Here is a 22,212-nt window from a genome sequence, read left to right on the forward strand (position 1 = left end):
ACACACACACACCACTCTGTACACAAACTGGGACCAGCTCAGGGGTTCGGATCAGGCTCGAGTTAGAAACACAGCACCATGGTGGACATTTACATGCATGCAAGCAAAGAAGCGCAAGAGAAGCTCACAAGATCTAGGAAACACTTTAATATTGAGCTGGAGATGCAGCCAAACTGCAATAAAGAGCGAAAAGCAAAGCAGGATGCAATCAGATCACACTCCAGAGTTTCCATTCCAATCTCTCGGCCATGCAGCTGGAGAGTCGGAGTATCAGTGGAAACCTGTTCTCTGTGTTAAAAGAACAGATCCACTTTACTCTAAACTTACTTAGAATCACCACAGGGAGCCCACAAATGCTGGAGGACCCTCCAATCATCATCATCATCATCATCATCAATTAGAATTCAGCAGAGTTCAGAGAAAACCTTCCTGAATCTGTTCCTGTAATCTTTCCAACACTGAAGCAACACAGTAGCTCAGTTACTTTAAGATTTCCTGAAGGTTCTTGTGGACAAACACCGACAGACAAATGATTCCCTCTGAGAAAGGAGCTCCATTCATTTAAAATGCACCACAAACATTTATTAGCACCTTTAATTATTTCAAGTCTAAAGAGATTGGAGTAAACTGCGAAAGATTAGAGAGGGGAGGGGGGGGGATGGACATTAAAGCCTAAAGAGAAAAACATGCAAACACACAAAAAAAGCCTTTTGCATAAAATCTTTATTATGACATGGAAAGAAAACAATGCACAATACAGACGACCAAAACGAGACTGAAAGTAATGAGAAGATGGGAGCGTGAAATGTGGAAGCAGGTCCGTGCTGAAGGTCGGTTATACGACACGCCAAAATATTTTACACACAAGTGTCACCAGGAACCTTTTTATTTATTTTTTTTTATTAATAAAAAAAATCACCTTTTTTAATATCAGCAGTGTATTGGTTCAGATAAATTGCTGATTAAGGTGAGGGTTGATTAAGGGTCATGAAGAACAGGGTGACAGTATCAGCACGTGCCTGTGTGGATCATGCACTCAGTGGAAAGCGCCCCCTGCTGGAGGACGACATGAACCACTTCCCATCTCTCAGTTTATTAAGAGAGCGCGCTGGATAGACAGAATCACAACGCAGCATCTCGTGAGGAGTAGTGTTCACAAACTCAAAGTCTAAATGGAATTAAATCAATCTAAAAATAAACACAAACATAAATAGGGATGATAACAGGAAGAAAAGCAGCAGTGTTCACTGATTGTGCCGAAATCCTCGGACCTTAAATTCACTCGGGAGCAATTCAGCCTAAAATTAAACGTTAAAGACGTCTGCTAATCTGAATCACCTCAATGACCCCTTCAGAGATGAAGGGAGGGGGTGTGGCCTAAAGCATGGTAGTTGGAGACTGCATTTGGAATTAAAAGGGGACAATGTGTACGTTTATCTTTTACACTATTCTGTCGAAAGCTGATCATGTGTCCGTTTACTTCAGCAAAAAGCCACCTGAAGAATTTCAGTCGTTCTAAATGTGTTAAAGAACTGAGGTTCAAAAAAAACCAGTGGTTTAGAATCAGTATTACAGTCCTGAATTAAATACTCACTACCTCAAGTCAAACAGCTCCAAACACACACACACCACATAATGGAATGCACAATCCTCATGTGAATTGGGTGGTGTAAATTTACACCCCCCCACCCCACCCCCACCACACTCGCTTTCACACACATTCAATCTGGAGTCTGATGATCACCTCTCAGTGGTCTCCTCGGTCACAAAGCTCATATCATCCGGGATCAGCTGCTCTCCTAAAACGTACAAGAAAACCCACAGGCGCACACACAAACAAAACACAGCAGAATGGTAATGCAGGTGTTGGCAAAACAAACCAAAAAATTCTAAAAATGGAATCAGATGCATGTATATGATGGGATAAGAACCTGAGCAGGGCAGAGGAAGAACCTCTTGATCCTCAAAAACTACAGTTTCCTCCATATTCTCGTTCGTGTACTCAGTATCACATTCCACCTCACTGTCACTGCTTGTACCAGGCAACAAGTGTGTAGATGGCTTCTGACACAGGAACCCTGATGTGTGAGTACAGACACAGACACACACACGGGGTCATGAATGCAAAAAAAAGTGGCAGTTTGAGTATAAATAACCACAGAAGCAGTTTAGAATACATTTGTGCTGCAGCGAGGAAGTTCATCCTGCTGACGATCACAGAACATGCTATACTCCAGGTGTGTGTGAGGGACAGAGAGAGAGAAAGGTGTACCACCTTCATTTGGGTGTGAAGAAGAAGATGCAGACTCTGTGCGACTCAGTGTTAGGATGTCTCCAGCATGGTCATGCTCAAAATCTAATGACGTGTCACTCAGCAGTGAAGCACTGGGGGGGGAGAGGAACAATGAGTGTGTGTGTGTGTGTGTGTGTGTGTGTGTGTGTGTGTGTGTACGTACATGCTCATTCTGCAGTAAACATGTGCATTACTTTGTTCAAAATGGTTAAATCACTCTGCAACATTAAAGACTGCATTCAATTGACACTAGAATACCCACAATGCACTGGAGCATTTAAAGACCTACATAGAGAACAGGTAGTGTGCTTTGGGACAGACCCACACTGGCCTGCTGAAAGTATGATGTATTTATTATTGGTGTAATCATCCTTACGTGCTGCAGGTGGCCCTGCGCTGTTTGCTGCCTGCAGGGGGCGCTGTGCTCAGAGAGGGCAGACTGAACAGGTCACTCCCAGGGGACCTGAACAGAGAGTCGTCTGGTTTGGGGTGGTTCTCAGAGGAACTGGAGCTAGCCGGAGGGGAAGTGTGTGTATTCAGAGCTTTCACTGAACCTACAAACAATAAAAGCAAAAATCACATCACTAGGAGAGTCATGAGAGTAGAGCACAACGCAGATTTCTGCACAGAGCACTGACTTGTGATGAAGCCACAAGTTTTATACTGACCTTCTGTAGTAGAAGGTCCCTCTCTAGGGCACAGTGATGGCTCGAGAGAGTCTCCTGCTGCTCCTCTCAACTCATTGGCGTCGCCAGTTCGGCGCAGAGAGACTCCTCCCATTGCTCCTCCCACTTCCTGCTTAGCAGGGACAACTTTCTTGCCACCTATCACACAGAGAGAAACAAGGTTCCAAATTATGTTGTGGTGTTTAAAGTATAGAAGCCATCTCCGTAATAAATGATCATGTAGTTTATGGTTCTGTACCATGGCGGCCGTGTCTGTTCGCCCCAGGAGCTTTGAACAGCAGATCCAGTTCTCGTGGTTTGCGTCTTGCTGCCGTTTCTGGGTCGGTTGAGGCGTTGTGATCCAGAACAGAGCACAAAGGAGCAACGCGAGCATCAGAGACACCGGCACGGGCCTCTAACTGTCCCTTCATATCCACCATCTTGCTGCGAACCTCCGCCATCTGGGCCTTGAGGCGGGTCAGGACGGCCGAGTCTGGGGCAGAGCGGCGCACAGCCTGAGAACGACGCTCTCGCTCTTTACGGGCCGAAACCAATGCCGCTGCACAGATTGTGTGTTTATGGAATTAAAGCTATGTTTTTGTTTTAACACAAAGTTTTCACCAGATTTCTAGTTTAGAGTGCATCATTAATGATCAATAATGCCAGCACACTGAAATCAGCTCATGAACCACCACAGGTTCACACACTGAGCTGTTATAAGGTGAGTGGGAAAGAGGAGCTTATTAAAGAGTGTTACCCTGGCTGGGAATCAGTGAGGCGGGCGGCCGGGGCTGGATTCCCCACAGAGACTCCACATGGCTGTCCTCTTTCAAGTCCAGTAGCTGGATGAGGATGACCGGGTCGATCTCCAGCAGACTGGCTGTGGCTCCTGCTGTGTTCCTCCTCGAACCCCAGATTCCTGCACTGGAGCCTCCTAAACAGCAGTTGGAGACAATATTCTCAGTGTGGATCATTGCACAAATAGACCAAGTGTACTGCAAGTTTTATCAATCCAGTCACTGAACATACAATCTTCAGAGTCTGGTGCCGGTGCAGAGTGATGGCAAACTGTGCTGAGAAATAAAGAGGTGATCACCTGTGGCTCCTATGACCTCATAAGAAATTTCTCCTTCTTCCAGTTCCATGATCCCGCTGTACTCCACATCATTCTCTCCAGACCTGGCAGAAAAGAGGGTCTTCATGAGCACACCACAACACAGGCAGAAATGTCAGCCATACATCTTTTCATACTCCCAATAGATTTTTTTTTACACCTTTTCTAATGATCCTAAGCTAAAAGAAAGTCCTATTTTCAAATAAATTTATCTTTTCACACTCTCTCTGCAGAGGTGCAGATCTGGTAAAATACAAATGTATTCTCCAGCTTCTACCACTCATGTCTCATCTCATCACTTCAACCCGAGGCCCTGAGCTCAGCAGAGAAGCATTTAAACCAAAACTGCTGTTTGTCTTCCAATAGTAAAGTGTGCAGTAGTTCGAGACGAGGTTGTGTCAGTATAAAAGCTTTAGTCAAAAAATCTCACAGGAAGACCAAGTGTGTGGAGCAAATAACAGAGCTGACATGAAGAATCCTGCAGCAAAATCAACCGGCTGAGAGTGGAAAGAAATGTGCGTGGGTGAATGTGTGTGTTCATGTGAGCGTGACTGTAGAAGTGTGTGTGTGTGTGTGTTTGAGATAGAATGAGAGAGGATGAGGCATTTGGACACAGGAGCTCTGATGACTCATTTATCTCATCTGGTTTGAAAGCACTTTGAGTGTGTGTGTGTGTGTGTGTGCGCGCCGCTAGCTCACAGCAGGAGCGCCACTGTGACATCTTACTACAAATACGCGAACATTTCTAGTTCTCAGTCTCTCCCTCTCTCACACAAACTGTGCTTTCAGCTCAGTAAAAGAAGCTGTGCTTTTATTAGACAGAGTGCAGAAGAGATGAATTCTGGCAAAAGCTGCCCTTTCAGGCTGAATTAGTCCCACCTACTGACTCCAAAATGCCAGCACTCCAGTGCCGGTTCAACTGTCTGCATGTCTACAGCAGGAACAGCAGAATCCGCCACTGCGAGTAAACCCCAGCTTCATGTTCATGCACACATTTTTGCAGCTCACTCAGTGTTTCAAATCAAGCTCTAGGTTCAGCCAGCAGGTTCAGTAAGCAAGAGCTGGGGTCAACCATCACTGACTCAACCACTCATGAGAGATTCAGCTCTTGCTTACCATGTCTAGCTTTCACTTGCTAAGGACATCGATCACTCGCTGTGTCCAGCTTTTAGATGCTCTAGTCAGCTTTTGCTGGCAGGGTTTATATTTTGCTTACTTGTATTTATCAAAGCACATTTGTAGGACCTTACTGATTTAACAGGTCACAATTTAGAACTTAAAGATTTTACATAATCATTAGAGCCTCAGGAGTAAGCATTACCAGGCTCCCAGAGTCAGGAGGTGAGGAAACATTTGATAAACAAGGATTCACAGGGCTGCAGAGTGTTAAGCTCACCTATAAAACCGTGTAGCTGGCCACGCTGCTAGAGGACAAATTGTAAAAAGCTGACAAAGTGAGAATGTCCAACACGTGACTTACATGTTCTCCTCATCAATGTCGTTCTCCTCAGTGTTGCTGGTGGCTGTGGAGCTGCCGGAGGTGCTGCTGCCGTCCAGAGGGTTCACGTCCTCGTCTCCAGTCAGACAGTCCACCTCCAGGTCACCGTCTGACAGCTCCTTTCACATATCAAACACAATCACAAGGAGTCATGATTCTTTGTGTACACTCTGCAGTAGGGCACTAGAGGGTGTAGGGTGCAGAATCCCTTTATATTACACCCTTTGTAGGGCACAGTAGTAAATTGGCCACTGTTTGGAATTCAGACCAACTATATTACTATTTGGCATTAATAACTTTATAAAGACATAAGGTTAAATAAATATAAAAAATGCCCCCCCCCCAAAAAAAAAGGCTACATAAATATATTTGAATCTGAAGCTACTGTGACGCTGCCTCTTACATAGGATAAAAACTCAATAGAAACAAAAATATCCTGCTGTTAATCTTTCTGGCATTTTCTTTACATCGCTCTATTTTTAATCTTTTTTTTCTCCCTCTCAAAAGTTAACCCCATTATTTTCCTCATCCTTCTCATCGTAGAGACGACTTTTTAGTTGCAGATGTTGATGGAGAGGACAAGATATCTCGCTGAGAGAGCTGCAGCTCCTCTCCTCTGCTCTCGACAGAGATTAATTTCTTGTGTCACACGTGTCATTAGGTTTGATTTATCACCCGATCTGCAGCTGCTATTTTTGGGCATAGGACACGGTTATTGTCTTATTCTGAACAGACTTCATGCTCTGTGTTCAGATGGAACGTCTGCAAGCAGAGTTTGCTGGAATGATTTCTTTCTGCAGGGCCACAGACTGATTTCTTTCTGGCATACTGGGGACTATAGCATGGCCATTTAGGTGCGTCAGTAGGAGCCATGTGATTTAATAAACAGCTGTTCTGGAATAAACACCAGTAATATTATGAGAGTATATTTCCCCTTTTCTGATTAACTTCCATTTCTTCCATAGAAACTCTTCTTACATTAGAGTCATCATGCTGAGTCTTTTCCTCTTCCTCCTCCTCTTCCTCCTCCTTTGTCTGCTCCCCGTTCACCAGCGACCCGTCCTCCACTGTAGCACTCTTCCCAGGGCGAGAGTCTCGGCCCGACGGTGCACCAGTGCTGGATGTGGGCTGGCACATGCGGTGATCTGGTGGGGACGAGCTCCGAGAATTCCTCCGTCGGAAAAGTTCAATGGCCAGCCTCTGATCCAAATATATACATTTAACAGACATATATGGGGGTGGGTGTGTGGGTGTGTGTGTGTGTGTGTGTGTGTGTGTGTGTGTGTGTGTGTGCGCGCGCACACACACACAGTGCATTTCTCACACTCACCTCCTTCAGATTGTTGATCTGTTGGATGTAGCTAGACTGTGCCGCCTCCAGCTGGCTGATGTACCAATACTGATCACGACACTTCTGGAAGAAGGTAGGTGAGCGCACCTGATACCTGCAGAGTGTGAACACACACACACTCACAGGATCTCTGCATTGTATAACATAGAACAGCACACAGTAAAGGCTTGAACACGCACCTCAGAATGAGTGTGTCAGTCTGCATGTTGAGGTAACCTTCGCTAGCGAGCAGATCCAGTCTGAAGAAGCGGTTGTAGCCCCAGCACTCGCCCACCTCAAAGTCTGACGCAAACTCTCGGATGATGTTCTTAGTCGGGTCATTGGAAGCCTGGTGCACCATCTCCACACGGTACTCATACCTGCACACAGATCAGCTCAGGTTCAAGCTGCAAGCTCTAAAATTACACAAAGCTTAGTTTACATCTGTACAGCTGTGCTGCAGTTCATGATTCTTATTTAGAGTAAAATCCTAGTTTAAATTCAGCTCTGAAAGCTGTCCTCTCAGAGCTTTTAGCCAGAGCCCCTGAACAGCAGAACAGCCTACACAGAAAGTAGTGATGAAAATAATTCTTTACTTGGAAGTCTCGGGCAGGCCGGCCGACAGCTCCAGAAAAACAGAAAGGTAATTTCCCCGAACGACACCATTCCCGTCCTAAAACACAAAACCACACGCTTTTATTAAACCCTGAGCAGCTCAGTGTGGTGCAGTGCGACAGTGGAGATGTGGAGTGTAATAAAGCGCTTACAGGGTAAACCTTCAGCCTCCAGCACAGTCCTGACACCTGGAGAGGGGGGCTGTACACAGGGTCTGCTCTCTGTCTCAGTGTGCTGAACACATACACACACCCCTCAAATACACACACTTTCCTTTACTTCAAAACACATTAAAAATCAAGTGTTTAAGTACCTGAAGTTTGCCAGAACAAAAGTGCTTGAGTCATAAGCAGGAACCAGTTCACTGAGGAGAGACATACAAGTAGTTTGGTTCTAGATTAACTGCTTTACAATGAAAACATACCAGCTATAAACTTTAAAACTGTGGAGAAAGTTATGTTACTCTGTGTGTGTGCACACGCATGTGTATGCATGCATGTTACCTGGTGAAGTCAGGTGGTACAGGTGTGGTGACGAAGGACTGCATGGGCTTCCTGTGGACTTGCTGGAACATGAGCAGGATCTCTGGGCTCTTCAAGATCAGTTCACTCTTACTGCATGAGCGCAGCTGAACGTAAAATCATAACATAAGTGACAAAAACATAAAACATTCACTAAATAAATAAGTGTTTACATGTTACATTTCCTTTATTATCATTTACTGTGGGAGCAATAATATAAAAACAAACATGTTAAATTAGGAGAGCTGAAACCTTTATGTAAAATGTTCTATAAAACACTCCACCCACCTGATGCTCCACTTCCTGCAGCAGAGACTCAAGCAGCTCTGTCTCCTGTGTGAGGGACGTCTTCTGTCCTATAAGACACAAACCCCAATGTACATTCAGAGCTGTGTGTGCGCGCACAAGTGAGTGAGTGAAATACTACAGTTTGAGTTACCCATGAGTGTGATGAGTTTGTTCTTGAGCTGATTGTCCAAACGTGCGATCATCATCTCTACAGCATTTCTGATCTCCCTCACTCGCTCATCCTTTGCCCCTCGCACTGCCTCAACATTCTTCTCCTAATAACACACACACACACACAACTTAATCACACTCTAATACAAAGGTTAATTGTTTTAAAATAAGTGACCAGGAAAATGCAAAACTCTTAATAAAAAAAGGGTGCTCTGATGCCCCCTAGTGGACAGCTCACAGTTCAAACAACTATTATCAGCTACATGAATTTTTATTAACTCATTCAATAATTGTCCAAACATTCCATGGTCCATTGGTCACCCTACCACTTCCTGAACAAGGCTGATGAGCTCCATGAGACGGCGTCGAAGTTTGGCCACCTCCTCGTTGACCTTGTTAACATGCTGCTCGTAAATCTCAGCCAGTGGCTTAAACGTGTGTCCTCCATGCTGAAGAGTGATCAAATGAGAACAATGAGTAATGAAGCCATGTTTCCTTTCTAAAATTACAGCACAGATTATCTAATTTTAAGTAATTTAAAAAAAATAAATAAATAAAGTGTACCATTCCTCCCCACAGTGCACACTGATGACAGATGCATTTCTTACAGGTCCAGCAGAACACACTCAGCTTCTCATGGTGGTTTTCACATCTGTGTTTTAAATAAACACATATATAAATACACCGCCTGGCAGAAATTAGGAATAAGACTTTGGATGCATTTCATGTGCATAACACGTGAGAAAATCATAACTAGCTCAGAGAAATATTATCCGCCCTTGTCCGCATAAGTGAGCACACGATAGGCTAGCGTTGTGATTGACAGGGGAGATTAGAAATGCCCCTCCCACCCAGAGAGCAAAGCCAATTATTTTTAGGCTGAAGACTGTTCCACTGTGCCTCCTGGGAGCCGTCAAACACTTTCTAATCCAAGCTTTCAATATTATTGTTAAAAAGCATTTGACCAAAAATGTGTGTAGTCATAAAAATCTCAGCTCAACTATATACACATGAGAATGTTAGTCAAACAAGGTGAGATAGGTGAAGGGGCAAAGCTTCCAGGAAGGCGGGTTAATATCAGATCATCAACAAACAATCATTCCAGATGAATTTTCTCTTATGTTTGTAGTGGGGGGCAAATCTGAAGGTCATGCACACATTAACTGTCTCCCTCTGTGTTGCTGTAGCACCTACAGAAAACATCTGCACTGAGGACTGCACAGAGGGAGGTTACGAGTGCTGCATACGTTATGAGTGACAAAACATCTGGTGCAAATACAGAGCCAGATAAAATCTGGAGTACTGATCTTAGCGGTGAGGGTACATGGTTGTGCGAGTGTGCGGTGCTGCTCACTTGTCTTTGTCGTTCTCTTCATGTTTGGAGAGATTGCAGAGCTGCAGTGTGTCCAGCTGCTGCGTGACCTCCTCTGCCCAGCGACAGTTCACCAGCTCACGCAGCTGTAAGGGAGCCCTAAAGACACAAACACACACCTGTAGTGAAACCATGCCATGATCACATCTAAACTTTAAACCCACAATCTCAATGCACAGAAGGAAATCCCACATGAAGAACATCCTGCATCTATTTCATTATTAATGTATCAGGTTATTCCTAAACCCAAAACCCACCTTAACATCAGTGGCTGAAATTCAATCTGATGGCTAATTTTGTTCATTGTTTTAAATAATGAAAGCAAACTCTTTCTATAAGGACCAGTCGCACAAAATTTCCAAATTCTGATTTATTCATTTATTCAATAAAAACAGACCTCAATGATACACAACCTTTACATGTTTAAGTGTGCAGTAAAAAAAAAAAAAAAAAAAAAAAAACACTTTTTACAGACAAGAGGAGAAACTTACCGGCAGTGTGGACACTGTGCTCTCTGCTCCGTCAGCCAGCGCTGCCACGCACACAGACACAAAAACACATTTAAGGCATCCTTTTATTACTGCTCACCTATTCCAGTTTTTTTCTGAGAAATTACTGGACCTTCAAATTATTAGGAACACAGGAGCTTGCTGTGGTTCTGTTAATCTGTTGAGGTGAATCAAATTTATTAGGAAGAATGTATAAAAAGCTGATTCTAGTAGATTCAGTGTAAAAGTTACAGCACAAAATTTTCAATTTCACCACAGAGTAAAGCATCAAAACTGCTTTCTGTCATGTAACTGTTGCCCCAGGACAGGACAGGGATGACAGGGTGAAAAATCTCAGTCAATTGCCAACAAACAGGAACGACTCGATTTCTGGAGCAACTCAAGAGTTCTGCGTTTTTTCCCTGTGCTCAACAGAGACTTGATCCTTAGCCAGAGTAGCTCAAAGAGATATTGTGTGTGTGTGTTCACCCGTATACAGCTGAAGCAGCAGAGTTTGGAGCAGTGTGGGCAGAGACGAGCATCTCGCAGCTTCTCCATACAAATGAAGCAGCGAAACACCTCTGCTATACTCTACAACAAAGAAAAAACAAAAGCATTCAACACACACACACAGGACCTCCAGGTAAACTGTTACACAACACACCCACCATGACATACTTGCAAACCCATTTATGTCTGAATCGATATTATAATCTCACACGCCGTACCTCAACGCTCTGCTCATCCATGGCAGCCAGCTTTACTTCCTGCAAAGGCTGAAGGGTTCGAACAACTGTTTTTACACCAAGGAGCTGATTACAAAAAAAGGACAAAAGACAAGTCTGTATGTTTAAAAATCAACCACTGTATATAGAAGTACACAGAACTATATAGATAAATAACAGATTATTTGTATTTCTACACTTTTGAGATTTTATAATGCCTAAAGATCAAACTTCACTCACTCACTCACACACACACACACACACACACACACACACACCAAGTGCTCAGAATGAGGTCAGGGCCCTGAGCTCGGCTGTTGGTGGCTGTTTGGGTGTTTACTCCAGCTTTCCTGAGCTTGACTCTTGTTTTTATTCCTCCACTGAAGTTATTTCATTCATTTACTTTTTCCTTTATTAAATTATATGAGCCCCCCCTTCAGTTTTTGCTATGCTAGGATGAATAAAACGATGGATATATCTATGGGATTACTATTACAACATTAATATTTCAAACTTGCACATTTATACTAACAATTCTTTAGACAATAAATAAATAAATATAAATAAAAATAAAACAAAAATGCACACCGAGATGTTTATCAGGATAAAATAATGCAAGTTTCAGCTAGCAGCCTCCAGCTCGGACCTGACATTCTCTAATTGCTTATATATCTATCTAGAACGCTTTATCATTTTTAACAACTTAAGACTTAGGGGAAATTAAAATTAATATTAAGTACAAAGCCGTCTAAAACCCCGATTAATAAATATCTAGCTTGTTACCTGGCGTTATTTTTCTTTCCCCCCCTCGTCTTCCGACAAATCCTCCTGCACAGGGATTCTGCCCAATCAGCGCTCAACTCGTGAACGACATTAACGCCACCAGCCAATAGTAGAAAGACTAGCCGGGTACTGTTAACCAATCCTATGCAGGGGCGGGATCTTACAGAAGCCTGCTGAGGAAAAATAACGAAGGCGGTTAGCAAGCTAACATTATAGCAGCTAATAATATTAGCTTCACAAACTACCGTCAGCCACGTATTACCTCTTTCCACTTTGCGTCACAAAGCAGTTCGCGTCGAATGTCTGAATTAAATGACACTAATTTATTTTAAAAAAAATAAATATATCCTCGCTTTTCACGCTGTAGCTAAGCTAAGCTAAACGTCCCAAAAAAAGCATTAGCGTCCAAATGCGGCTCGCGCTGTCAATATATGTCGCTATGGGAAACCAATTTGACCAATCGCAGAGCTCGCTTGAATTCACATCCCCCAATCAGGAGCGTGTTAGTGACTTGGAGGCGGGGCTTTATGAAATTGGCTCATGCGCGCGCACCCATATCTCGTTAATCCTGCCTCTAGATCTGCATTGCGTTACAAACACCACCTGAATACCAACAAATGGACTTTTATTATTTGCGTCCATAAAGATTCACTATTCTTTCTGCAAAAAAAGTAGAACATGCTCTAACCAGAGGCGAAAACAAGACAAAATATAGTATTTCTATATAAACCATTGTTTCCTGGTGCTGAATGATTTCAGGACTCTACATGTTGTCATTATTTTTTAACAGATAATCAAAGTCAACCTTTCATGGAGATCAAATGTGTGTATTAAAGCAAAAAGCAGGGTAGGACTAATACAATCCATCGTCCCTGCTTAACCCCATGAGTGCTAAAGCATTAAAGACCTGATGAGTTAGTACTAGTTTAGAAGAAACTGCATGTTGATAAATTTACACATTAATTCACAGTTATTTGAATAAATGAACTACACAGAGTCTGAAACCCCGGCTGTTTCTGCCTTCAGAGCAAACAGAGAAAACTGGGGTGCCATTAATTTCACTAAAATCTCTTCTCGTCTCCTAAGAACCTGTGACCCATATTCTAAAGTGAGAACGCCTGGAGACCGGAGGCAGCACACAGCTGGGACAGCGCTCAGAATCACCAAAATGTGAGGAACTGAACTGTTTTAGCCAATCCCAAAAGAGTTCATAGAAATAAAAGATCTGCAGTCAGGTTACAGCGGCGAAAGGAGGAGCCTCCTGAAATGAGGTTAAGTATGTTAGTGCTCTGTTAAAGACAAAACCAGGGTTTCATCTAAAGCCTGGAAAAAGGTTTTTTGTTTTCTCCAGGGTTAAGAACGAGACGCTGAAGGGTTCTGAACCCTGGGCCCTGGAACAGTGCACTCATCCGAGCCAATCGGAGACAGAACAGTGCACTTTATAGTGAGCAGGTTGTGGTTTCAGACCTATGACTGCTTGCACTTTTATTCAGATTGTAGAAAGAAAGAAAAAATCTCAGACAACATTAAATATTTTATACTTATATTTGTTTTTTTTTCCATTTACAAGCAGTTACAGAAAGGCAAAATGACATCCGAGTTATCTGTACTTTATAAATAAAACCAATATAAATTATCTCACACTAGAGCACCTTCATCATGATTGTTAGTGTATTTGTGTGGCTGTGTGAAACGTGCTGTAAAGGAGAAACATCTAAAACGTTAAGTCTTAACGATAACTACATGCTGGAGTCTGTGTTTACGGAGTTAATGTCCACGTTATAAACACATCATCACTCACAACAAAGAAGGAGAGTTTCCACCTCTTACTCGTCACGTCATCTTTTAAAGATATTTAAAGATATAATTGAAATTGGTTTGGTGATTTATGATTATTAGCTTGTGACAAACCCAAACTTTGAAACGAAAAGTAATAATAAGTAATAATAATATCTAATAATAATAATATCTCATAATAAGATTTTCTAAAACATCTAGGTTTAAATATCGCAGTGTAACCAAATGATTATCGGCTCAGAGTCACACCACTGAACAGTACAGTAACGTTATGAGTTTAAAAACGAAGACAATTGAAATGAAGATTTTTTACAACGTACCGTCAACAGATCAGACCTGCAGCTGTAGGAGTGATGGATAGATCTTACAGAATTTCAAACAAATTCCCATTACAAGTGGTCAACATTAATGTGTGTGTATGTGTGTCACTTGTAAAGTAGTTTAAATGTAGTTCAATACTAAAGCAGATTTGTATTTCACTTCACCTCCATAGTTCAATCATTAGGCCACCTTAAGAGCCGAATCATGAACAATTCAACAGATGAGAAGTGGACATATCAGATCTAAAGTGTTGATAAAACACATTAAAATAGATGTAGTAATGCAGTATAACACACTATGCACTGTGAAGTGGTGTTCAGTGGGGATTAGTAAAGTACCGGAGTGTTAACAGAGCACCAGGTCTCCCTCAGTCTCCCTTACGTGATGGTGTGGGTTTGTGTTTTATTCCTTCATTTATGTTCTTTCTGGTGGACTCGAGTGTGTTCCACGTGAAAGATCCACTCGAACACATACTCTACCCACACGAGTCAAAGTCATCATTGAAGTGTGTGTGGGAATCACTGTGATCAATGACACAATGGAGCTGAAATGATCGGAGAAACGAAACCTGACCAGTAACTGCTGGCTGAAAGGGTCGTGTTTCAATAAATATATGAAGCTAAAGGACACCAATTCCAGCCTGCAGAGTGAAATGACAAAACCAGGGTAGTGGAATACACACTGGTATCCCATGTGTCCTTCCATCAGTACTAATGAAAAACTGGAAATTTTTTAAATGCAGCTTCAGTCTCCTGAGTTAAATGTTTACAGGACTCATAACCGAGAGGCACAAACACACAAAGAGCATCATCATCATCATCATCATCTCTCTTAAATGCTTAATGTCTCTTTATAATTAATGTTGTACCATTCCGGTCTGATTTGAAAGTGAAAAGCAAGGTTTCTGTACACTCTGGTCTGGTTGAAGCCACACTGCCCCCTAGTGCACACATGTATATTACAACTCTGTGTGTGTGTGTGTGTGTGTGCACAACATGGCACATGGTCACAGATTCTCTCTCTCTTTCTCACACACACACACACACACACACACACACACACACACACACAGAAGTACACAGATTATGGGCTGGAGAGTGAAAGAAAGGAAAAGCCAAAAAAAGAGGAAATAAACAGTGTTGTTCTGTTCAGACTCCAGGTTATAACTATAGTTTAACTATGCAGTAGTCTTATTCTGACTCTGACTCCGACTCATCCCGACACTAAACACACTGACTCATCCCGACACTCACCTTGACTCATTCACACACACTGACTCATCCCGACACTCACCTTGACTCATTCACACACACTGAGTCATCCCGACACTCACCTTGACTCACTCACACACACTGAGTCATCCCGACACTCACCTTGACTCACTCACACACACTGACTCACTGACACTGACATATGGACTCACTCTGATGCTGACTCACTGACACTGACTCACTGACACTGACTCTGTTTCCTTCATATTCGTTAGGATTTCTAGCCGGCGAACACTTGAGGCTGCAGGGGCGGGGGCAGCCTGTCGTTCTCCTCATTCTCTGAATCAATGGCATGTGCCGCATGCCTCTTGATCTCTAATGGGTATTTGTCGAGGATGTCCTGCACCTCGCGGGCCACGCCCTCCTGCCAGCGCTCGAGCTCAGCCTGAAGATCCTGCGCCTCCACCAGAACCTGCTGCTGTCGTTTCTGCAGAGCCGAGAGCAACTCGATTGGCCACGGGGACGCTGACTCAGATGTCCTTCGCGGGGAAACCTCACCAGATCCACCGCCGCACATGTGACGCTCGAAATCCTCAACGCTCAGATTAAGGGAGTGAGCGTCCAGCTTCTCAATAAACGCCACCGCACAACACTGTGGGGAAAAACGTAGGGGCAGAGTTACACAAACCGCAATCACGACTTCAGTGATCATTTCTTCTACACACTGCTGAAATGAATCATTGTTATTAGGTAAATTCCACAGACCAATCAGACGGCTCTATGGCTACTGATTAAGTGCAGCTTTTGAATACTCACCAGGTTGGTGAAGTAGTACCCATCCTCTCCGCTCATCAGCCTGCTCGGGTTGCAGAAGCGTGTGATGTACTGGATATTGGACTGCAGGCGTGGTGGGTTGGCCTTCAGTACGATGTAAATGAGCGTGGGGAGGAAATCGTCGGCTGACGCCGGCTCCTTTTTCGTCACCTTGATGGCGTTGAAGATGTGTTTGCTGCAGCTGGTGATGCAGGCCAGCTTATCTCTCGGGACACGCCTCGAGTCCATCTCAATTATATCTGCAACAAAAACACCAGAAAAGAAAAATAACACAAACGCTGAACATCCTTCTTCCCTCTTCTCCAACTGACTGTCTGGAATAAATCCTCTACTCTGGTGAAGCTTCAGAATACAGAAACACATTATTAATTAGAAATAAGACAGGAGTGTGAGGAGAAATGTGTTCAAACACCTTATTATAATATTCCACTTCATATTTAATAACGTTTTAATGTTAATAAATATTTTATTTTCCTGGCTTAGTCTTTTAAGAGTCAATTTTTATTATATTTTTTCACACATGCTTAAATTAATGTATAGTTATTGCATAATAATAATTATATTATTATAATATAGTTATATTATCATAATAATAATAATAATAACCTGTAATGGCTTTCACTACACTATCAGCTGCTTCTGGAATTTCTTCATCCACAGGAACACACAGCATCTGGATGGTCACCCAGTGTAACGCCCTGAGAACCAAACACCATCATCATCATCTTCAACATCATCCTCATCCTCACTCCAGAGAAGTGTGAGTATCTCAGAGCTCCATCACTGACATAAGTGTGTATTTACTTATTTAGTGTTTGTTCCTGGCTGAGTGTAAATGCGGTTGATCTCACCGGATCCTGTGCTGCGTAGTCAGATCTTTCTTCTCATCGTCAGTGGTCTCAGGACAAAACACACTCTTATAGAGGCGAGTCATGATGTACTTCTCCACCTGGTCCATCACTCGCTCCACCTTCTCAGAGGAACCTACAGAAGGACATCACACACACACACATTAAACGCTGTGGGGTTTTTCCAGATGATCCGTCAATGTTAGGTGCAATTGATTACCTTTAAAGTGAGAGAGGAGACGGTCAGACATGTTCTGGTAGAAATCCTGCACACACTCCGAGAGCTCATCAGCGCCAAGGTCCTGAAACATCATTAACACACACAGCATTTTTTCCAGCAGCATGGGAGGCTCTCAGCTCCGTGTTACAGCACTGTTCACTTCCACTACCTTTACGTGCATCTCTCTTTATTTACCTGCCAATTACCAGGAAATTACCAGGATAAAAGGTGACACAGGAGCTTAACGTTCTGCACACACACACACCTTCTTATTCCCCATGCTCTCCACGAAGGCTCGGCTCTGTTTGTGAATTTCTCGTCCAGGTTTCAGACTCTTCAGGAACTCCATAAACTCCCTTGACACCTGATCTGTCTCCACACTCGACTGACGCACAAACGACGGACTGTGGGACTTCGCCTCATGACTCTCTGGAACACACACACACACAACATTGAAAAAGGGCCACAGGTTGGTGTGTTTAACCTTGTAAACTAAGATTATTTAAAAAAGATCAACATCAACATCACAAAATCTCCTGCAGCAGATTCATCTAAAGTAGAAACATAATATATGAGATGCATATTACATACCCAACCACCCCAAACTAGTTTTATATTATTCTCATATTCTCATTAATATTATTATTACTATTGCCTTATTATTCTATTTATTTTACACACCCACCTCTGAGTCTGGAAACCAGAGCTGTTCATCAAAAACATGATGATGGGACGCAAAGACACACAAATGAACGGAACGACACGTTATTACACCATTACAATTACACACACACGCACACACACACACACAGAGCTGAGAAAGTAAACAGGCTGATGGTCAGCAGCTAAACAAGAAAAAGCACAATCCTTCTCTCTAACCTCTAACCACTTCATGTTCTGGACTCAATGCGGCGGTGATTTAATGGTTTAATGGTTTGTGTTTCTCTCATTAAGGACCTGCAGGGTCTCAGACTGAGCTTCACGCTTGTTCCAGTATTTACAGCTTCTCTACAGTTTTAGCTGCTGTGCATCACACAATCCATCTCAAAGAAAGGAGTACAGTTTTGAATGCAGCCAGTTTTACACACTCCACACAGGAAGTCAGGAGATGTGACACTTCCTCTCGGTTTCCCAGAACCCCTGTGTGGATGGCCGCGGAACGGCGTAGACAGAAATGGATAGCTCATTCCTGCTCTGTGGTGATTTTGGGAAAGCGAGAGAGTCGTGTTTAGTCGTGTTAAGTGAAGAGCAGTGTTGTCTGAGGTGAAGGGGGCGTGGCCACGACCTCTCCGGTTACCTTCAGTCGGAGAGCCGATCTCCCACGAGTGTGTAAATATACCCTTCAGATCTCGCAGCAGCGTCTCTCCATGACTCTCCCTCCTGCCCTGCACCTTCTCTTCTCTCTCTCTCTCCCTTTCTCTCTCTTTCTCTCTCTCCTCATCCCTCCCTTTCTCTGAGGGACACCAGGAGTGAAGGGGGAGGGGCAAAGGAAAGAGCAGCAATGAGAATAAATAAAAGACAGAGAATAAATGAAAATAAATGAAAGAGAGAAGAAAAGAGGTACAGAGAGAGAGAGAGAGAGAGAGAGAGAGAGAGAGAGAGAGCATGCAGGTAATGTGATGACGATGGACATTAACACAAAATAAAAATGAACAAAATGAAATAAACACAAAATGTCAACAGGGAAACTAACAGATGAAACAAAACACTGATTATAAAAAGAAATAAAGATTAAGAGTTGGTGCCATTTCTGTGATTAAACATTAATTAAATCATTTCTAAACAAATGATGAAGGGGATGAAAGAGGAAGTGATGCGTGAATGGGGCGGGACACAGGGTGAGGAAACACTCTGGTGGGAGTCTTGTCTCACACTCACACACCTTAAAGCATTCACTCCATCGCAGTCACCTACAATTCAGCAAACAACTCAAGACAGCAATTACGCAGTCAACAGACAGACAGTGAGACAGCCGTGTCGGCATCCCTCATGGCCCCGCCCCCAGTCGTGACGTACCTTTCTTAGCAGTGCTGCGTGATGACGGGCTGAAGAACTTCTTCACTGTTGTCACTTTGCGTGTTTTCTCATTGGTCTTTTTTTCCTCAAACTTGGAGAAGGGAGTGAGAGACGGCTGAGACTGAGAGCCATGACTGCTGGCGTACGCTGCATCCTCCTCCCTCTGTAACCTGAACAGGAGAAAACACTCTGTCTTCAGGGATTAACAGGATAAACACCAGCAGTAAAAACCCTGCGATGTGTGTGTCTCTGTTTGGATGTCTCTTTCTCTATGTGCATGTATCTGTGTGTATCTGTGTGTGTGTGTGTATCTGTGAGAGAGAGATGACAGTACAATTCCCCACAGTCAGTTTCACAGGAAGTGGCACTCTGACATTCCTGCAGTTCGACTCTTACAGCTATAAATAAACACTCCTGATCAAGATGCACTTCACGGTGTAAACAGCAGTGAATGCTACAGTATGAAATCCTCCTAAGGGGCCATCTGTTCCTCCTAAATGTCCACTTCTCTGTCCTACATATCCCATAATGCTTTGTCAGCATATTATAATGTGGAAGGGAGGAAGAGAGTTTCAGTTTATTGTGATTCATTTGTGATGTTTTTTAAAGACTATACAGTCCTTCTACACGGAAAGGTCTGGCAAATGTTGCTGCCTTCAGTTCCTCTTTGCGATTGTGTAAAGCACACAAAAATGCAATGTATGTTATGGAGTTTTTAGTTTTTAATCGGAAGATTTCTCACACACGCTCACTGAGAAAGGAATAAACGAAGGACAGTCAGAGTGAGTTCCTCAAACTATAACCTCACTTACTTCTCAGCTAGTTCCCAGTCCTCCTGGATCTGTTTCTGTCGTGCACGCTGGTACTCCTCCCTCCAGCACTTAGAGCACAGCCCCTGCCATGCCGCATTACCATAGTAACCACACCCCTTCTTACACAGCAGCTCCGACTGGTCCACATGGATCCCTCGCCGCTCAGATCGCTGACTCATCACGTCTACAACACACACACACACACACAGTGAGTGCAAGGTACACACATACAGTATCTCAACAAAGAACTCTCATGTGGGCGAGTGCAGGACATCAGATAAGAAAATACTACAGGTCAGAACAAATAAAGTAACTACAGGAGCGAAAAGCAAAGAGATATAAAACACACACACAGACCCTTTACAAGTAAGTTTCTGTATGTTCCAGTAAGTTTCCAAAACATTTTCTTTTAACCTCACAGTTTTTCTAGTTAGAGAATAAAGAGGATAAAGCTTTACATGAAAATCACTGGAGCAGGAACCGCAGCTGCAAACCTCAGTGATCACTGAATGAAAATGAGGAAGAAAATTCATAAGGGAACTGGGGAACTGGTGCAGCTCAGATCCCAGCTTCTCACTCTAAACACCAGCACTCCTCATTATTACTCACTGCTTTAGAGACTGGCGATTATAGTGTTTACTCTGCTATAGTCCATTCACATGACGGGTGTGTTGACAAGCTTCAGGAATACACAGTGAAATAGAGCTAGCTCAGTTTGTTTAAGAACAAGGTCATAAGAGGAGGCAGGAGAAATACACCACATTGCCAAATGTTTTTTGGACGTCTGCTTTCACATGAACATGAATGTAATATGGAGTTGCTCCACCCTTTGCAGCTATAACAGCTTCAACTCTTCTGGGAAAGCTTTCCACAAGGTTTAGGAGTGTGTTTATGGGAATTTTTGACCATTCCACTAGAAACGCATTTGTGAGGTCAGGCACTGATGCTGGATGAGAAGGTCTGGCTCGCAGTGTCCACTCTAATTCATCCCAGAGGTGTTCTATCAGGTTGAGGTCAGGACTCTGTGAAGTTCCTCCACACCAAACTCTCTCATCCATGTCTTTATGGACCTTGCTTTGTACACTCATGCTGGAACAGGATGGGGTCATCCCCAAACTGTTCCCACAAGGGAGGGGGAGCATGCAATTGTCCAGAATGTCTTGGTATGCTGAAGCATTAAGAGTACCTTTCACTGGAACTAAAGGGCCGAGCCCAACAACACCTCAATTCAATGATTTGGAGGGGTGTCCCAAAACTTTTGGCGATATAATGTATCTGGAATAGGCGCTTAATACGTCAGATATGAAAAACAAGTACACCAAAGGAGATACCTTTTTAAAATAAACCCTGTGCCATGGTATAAAGCGATTATAAAGCCTGTATGACTGCAGCGCATGAGCTATCCGTGTTATTTGTGTAGACGCTAGTTAGCGTTCTAGCGCATACCTGCACAAATACATACACACACGCATTAGCTGCAGCGAAAGCAGGCTCGCAATAAACGAGTTTACTTCATAAACATCCAAACTCTCAAATCATTTAAACAAAACGACGAAGTGTTTCCTTATAAAGGTGATACAAGTGACTGACCTGATCAGCGACAGCAACACGTCCACAGCCTGGTACAACAACACAGTGACGTCATATCTGTGCGACGCTGACAGCGCGACATCGCAGAGCGGATCAGTTCAAAGACGAGTCCCCACGAAAATACAACACATTTACATAAAAATTAAATATATAAATGATCTCTTTTGAGAACAGACTTTAAGGCAGAGTAAAAAGAACATTTTTACATTATTTATGAGGATTTTCTTTAGTTTTCAGTGAGTTTTCTCAGGAAACTTTTCTCTCTCTTTTTTTCTTTGAAATATTTCATACACACAAACACACAATATTTCACACTTCCATCTAAAATCTGATTAAACTTTAATTTTAACTGGTATTACTGCCTGGCTGATTTTATGAATGAATCTGAAATTAATTTGCTTTGTATTGTATTTTAAATGTGCATATTTATTTAGTATTTTCACTTGATTTATTTTGATTTATTCTGTAGTGAAGAAATATATCCATTTGCCTTGTTGTTTAGAGTAATTATGAAATACTCCATAAGTAAACAGAGAATGCTGTAGCTCAGGTTCAGGGCCGTGTCTGAAGTGTAAACACTTATTAGGATTGTAATAGTCAGTGTTCATAATTAAATTTGATGAAATAACTGCTACGAACAATAAATTGAAGTCATTAGACACCACATTTTTTAAGCTGTCTCGTAATGTGGGGTTTTTAT

At 42.9% G+C, this 22,212-nt stretch overlaps 2 protein-coding genes across 5 annotated transcripts; both read right to left on the reverse strand.

Moving 5' to 3' along the window:
• Positions 1-1,682: 1,682 nt before the first annotated feature.
• On the reverse strand, positions 1,683-12,293 carry trim37 (tripartite motif containing 37). 3 transcript variants are annotated; one of them, XM_058411607.1, is made up of 26 exons: positions 12,126-12,293; positions 11,864-12,036; positions 11,084-11,167; positions 10,845-10,946; positions 10,359-10,399; positions 9,850-9,966; positions 9,060-9,147; positions 8,822-8,944; positions 8,476-8,599; positions 8,325-8,392; positions 8,019-8,143; positions 7,829-7,879; positions 7,668-7,749; positions 7,497-7,573; positions 7,101-7,280; positions 6,901-7,015; positions 6,549-6,770; positions 5,553-5,686; positions 4,055-4,137; positions 3,716-3,892; positions 3,218-3,517; positions 2,962-3,117; positions 2,670-2,847; positions 2,276-2,385; positions 1,932-2,078; positions 1,683-1,799 (listed from the first exon to the last, which is right to left on the reverse strand). In XM_058411607.1, the coding sequence occupies exons 3-26, from the start codon at positions 11,102-11,104 to the stop codon at positions 1,741-1,743; spliced, it is 2,880 nt and encodes a 959-aa protein (XP_058267590.1). In that variant the 5' UTR covers positions 11,105-11,167; positions 11,864-12,036; positions 12,126-12,293; the 3' UTR covers positions 1,683-1,740. The 3 variants fall into 3 exon arrangements, with proteins under 3 accessions (XP_058267590.1, XP_058267589.1, XP_058267587.1); XM_058411606.1 differs by having other exon boundaries at positions 5,553-5,689; positions 11,864-12,033; positions 12,126-12,292; XM_058411604.1 differs by having other exon boundaries at positions 5,553-5,689; positions 12,126-12,292.
• Positions 12,294-13,389: 1,096 nt separating this feature from the next.
• Positions 13,390-21,639, reverse strand: rabgef1 (RAB guanine nucleotide exchange factor (GEF) 1). Of its 2 annotated transcripts, XM_058411608.1 has the most exons (10): positions 21,513-21,639; positions 19,923-20,106; positions 19,111-19,280; positions 18,392-18,547; positions 17,360-17,523; positions 17,095-17,176; positions 16,878-17,010; positions 16,633-16,724; positions 16,009-16,265; positions 13,390-15,844 (listed from the first exon to the last, which is right to left on the reverse strand). In XM_058411608.1, the coding sequence occupies exons 2-10, from the start codon at positions 20,099-20,101 to the stop codon at positions 15,473-15,475; spliced, it is 1,605 nt and encodes a 534-aa protein (XP_058267591.1). In that variant the 5' UTR covers positions 20,102-20,106; positions 21,513-21,639; the 3' UTR covers positions 13,390-15,472. The 2 variants fall into 2 exon arrangements, with proteins under 2 accessions (XP_058267591.1, XP_058267592.1); XM_058411609.1 differs by lacking the exon at positions 18,392-18,547.
• Between the last annotated feature and the right edge of the window lie 573 nt (positions 21,640-22,212).

Source organism: Hemibagrus wyckioides, linkage group LG16 (genome assembly GCF_019097595.1).
Source record: "Hemibagrus wyckioides isolate EC202008001 linkage group LG16, SWU_Hwy_1.0, whole genome shotgun sequence".
In the NCBI taxonomy this organism is placed as follows: Eukaryota; Metazoa; Chordata; class Actinopteri; order Siluriformes; family Bagridae; genus Hemibagrus; species Hemibagrus wyckioides.

What these genes read in the sequence shown, in the direction of transcription:
- trim37 (XM_058411606.1), bottom strand. Translation starts at nt 11,104, where the DNA reads ATGGATGAGCAGAGCGTTGAG. An exon ending in TGCAGGAAGTGGAGCATCAG is followed by an intron (nt 8,144 to 8,324) that starts GTGGGTGGAGTG and finishes TTTTACGTTCAG; the next exon opens with CTGCGCTCATGCAGTAAGAG. An exon ending in ACTGACACACTCATTCTGAG is followed by an intron (nt 7,016 to 7,100) that starts GTGCGTGTTCAA and finishes CACACTCTGCAG; the next exon opens with GTATCAGGTGCGCTCACCTA.
- rabgef1 (XM_058411608.1), bottom strand. Translation starts at nt 20,101, where the DNA reads ATGAGTCAGCGATCTGAGCGGCGAGGGATCCATGTGGACCAGTCGGAG. An exon ending in TGTAGTGAAAGCCATTACAG is followed by an intron (nt 16,266 to 16,632) that starts GTTATTATTATT and finishes TTTTTGTTGCAG; the next exon opens with ATATAATTGAGATGGACTCG. An exon ending in GGTACTACTTCACCAACCTG is followed by an intron (nt 15,845 to 16,008) that starts GTGAGTATTCAA and finishes TTTTCCCCACAG; the next exon opens with TGTTGTGCGGTGGCGTTTAT.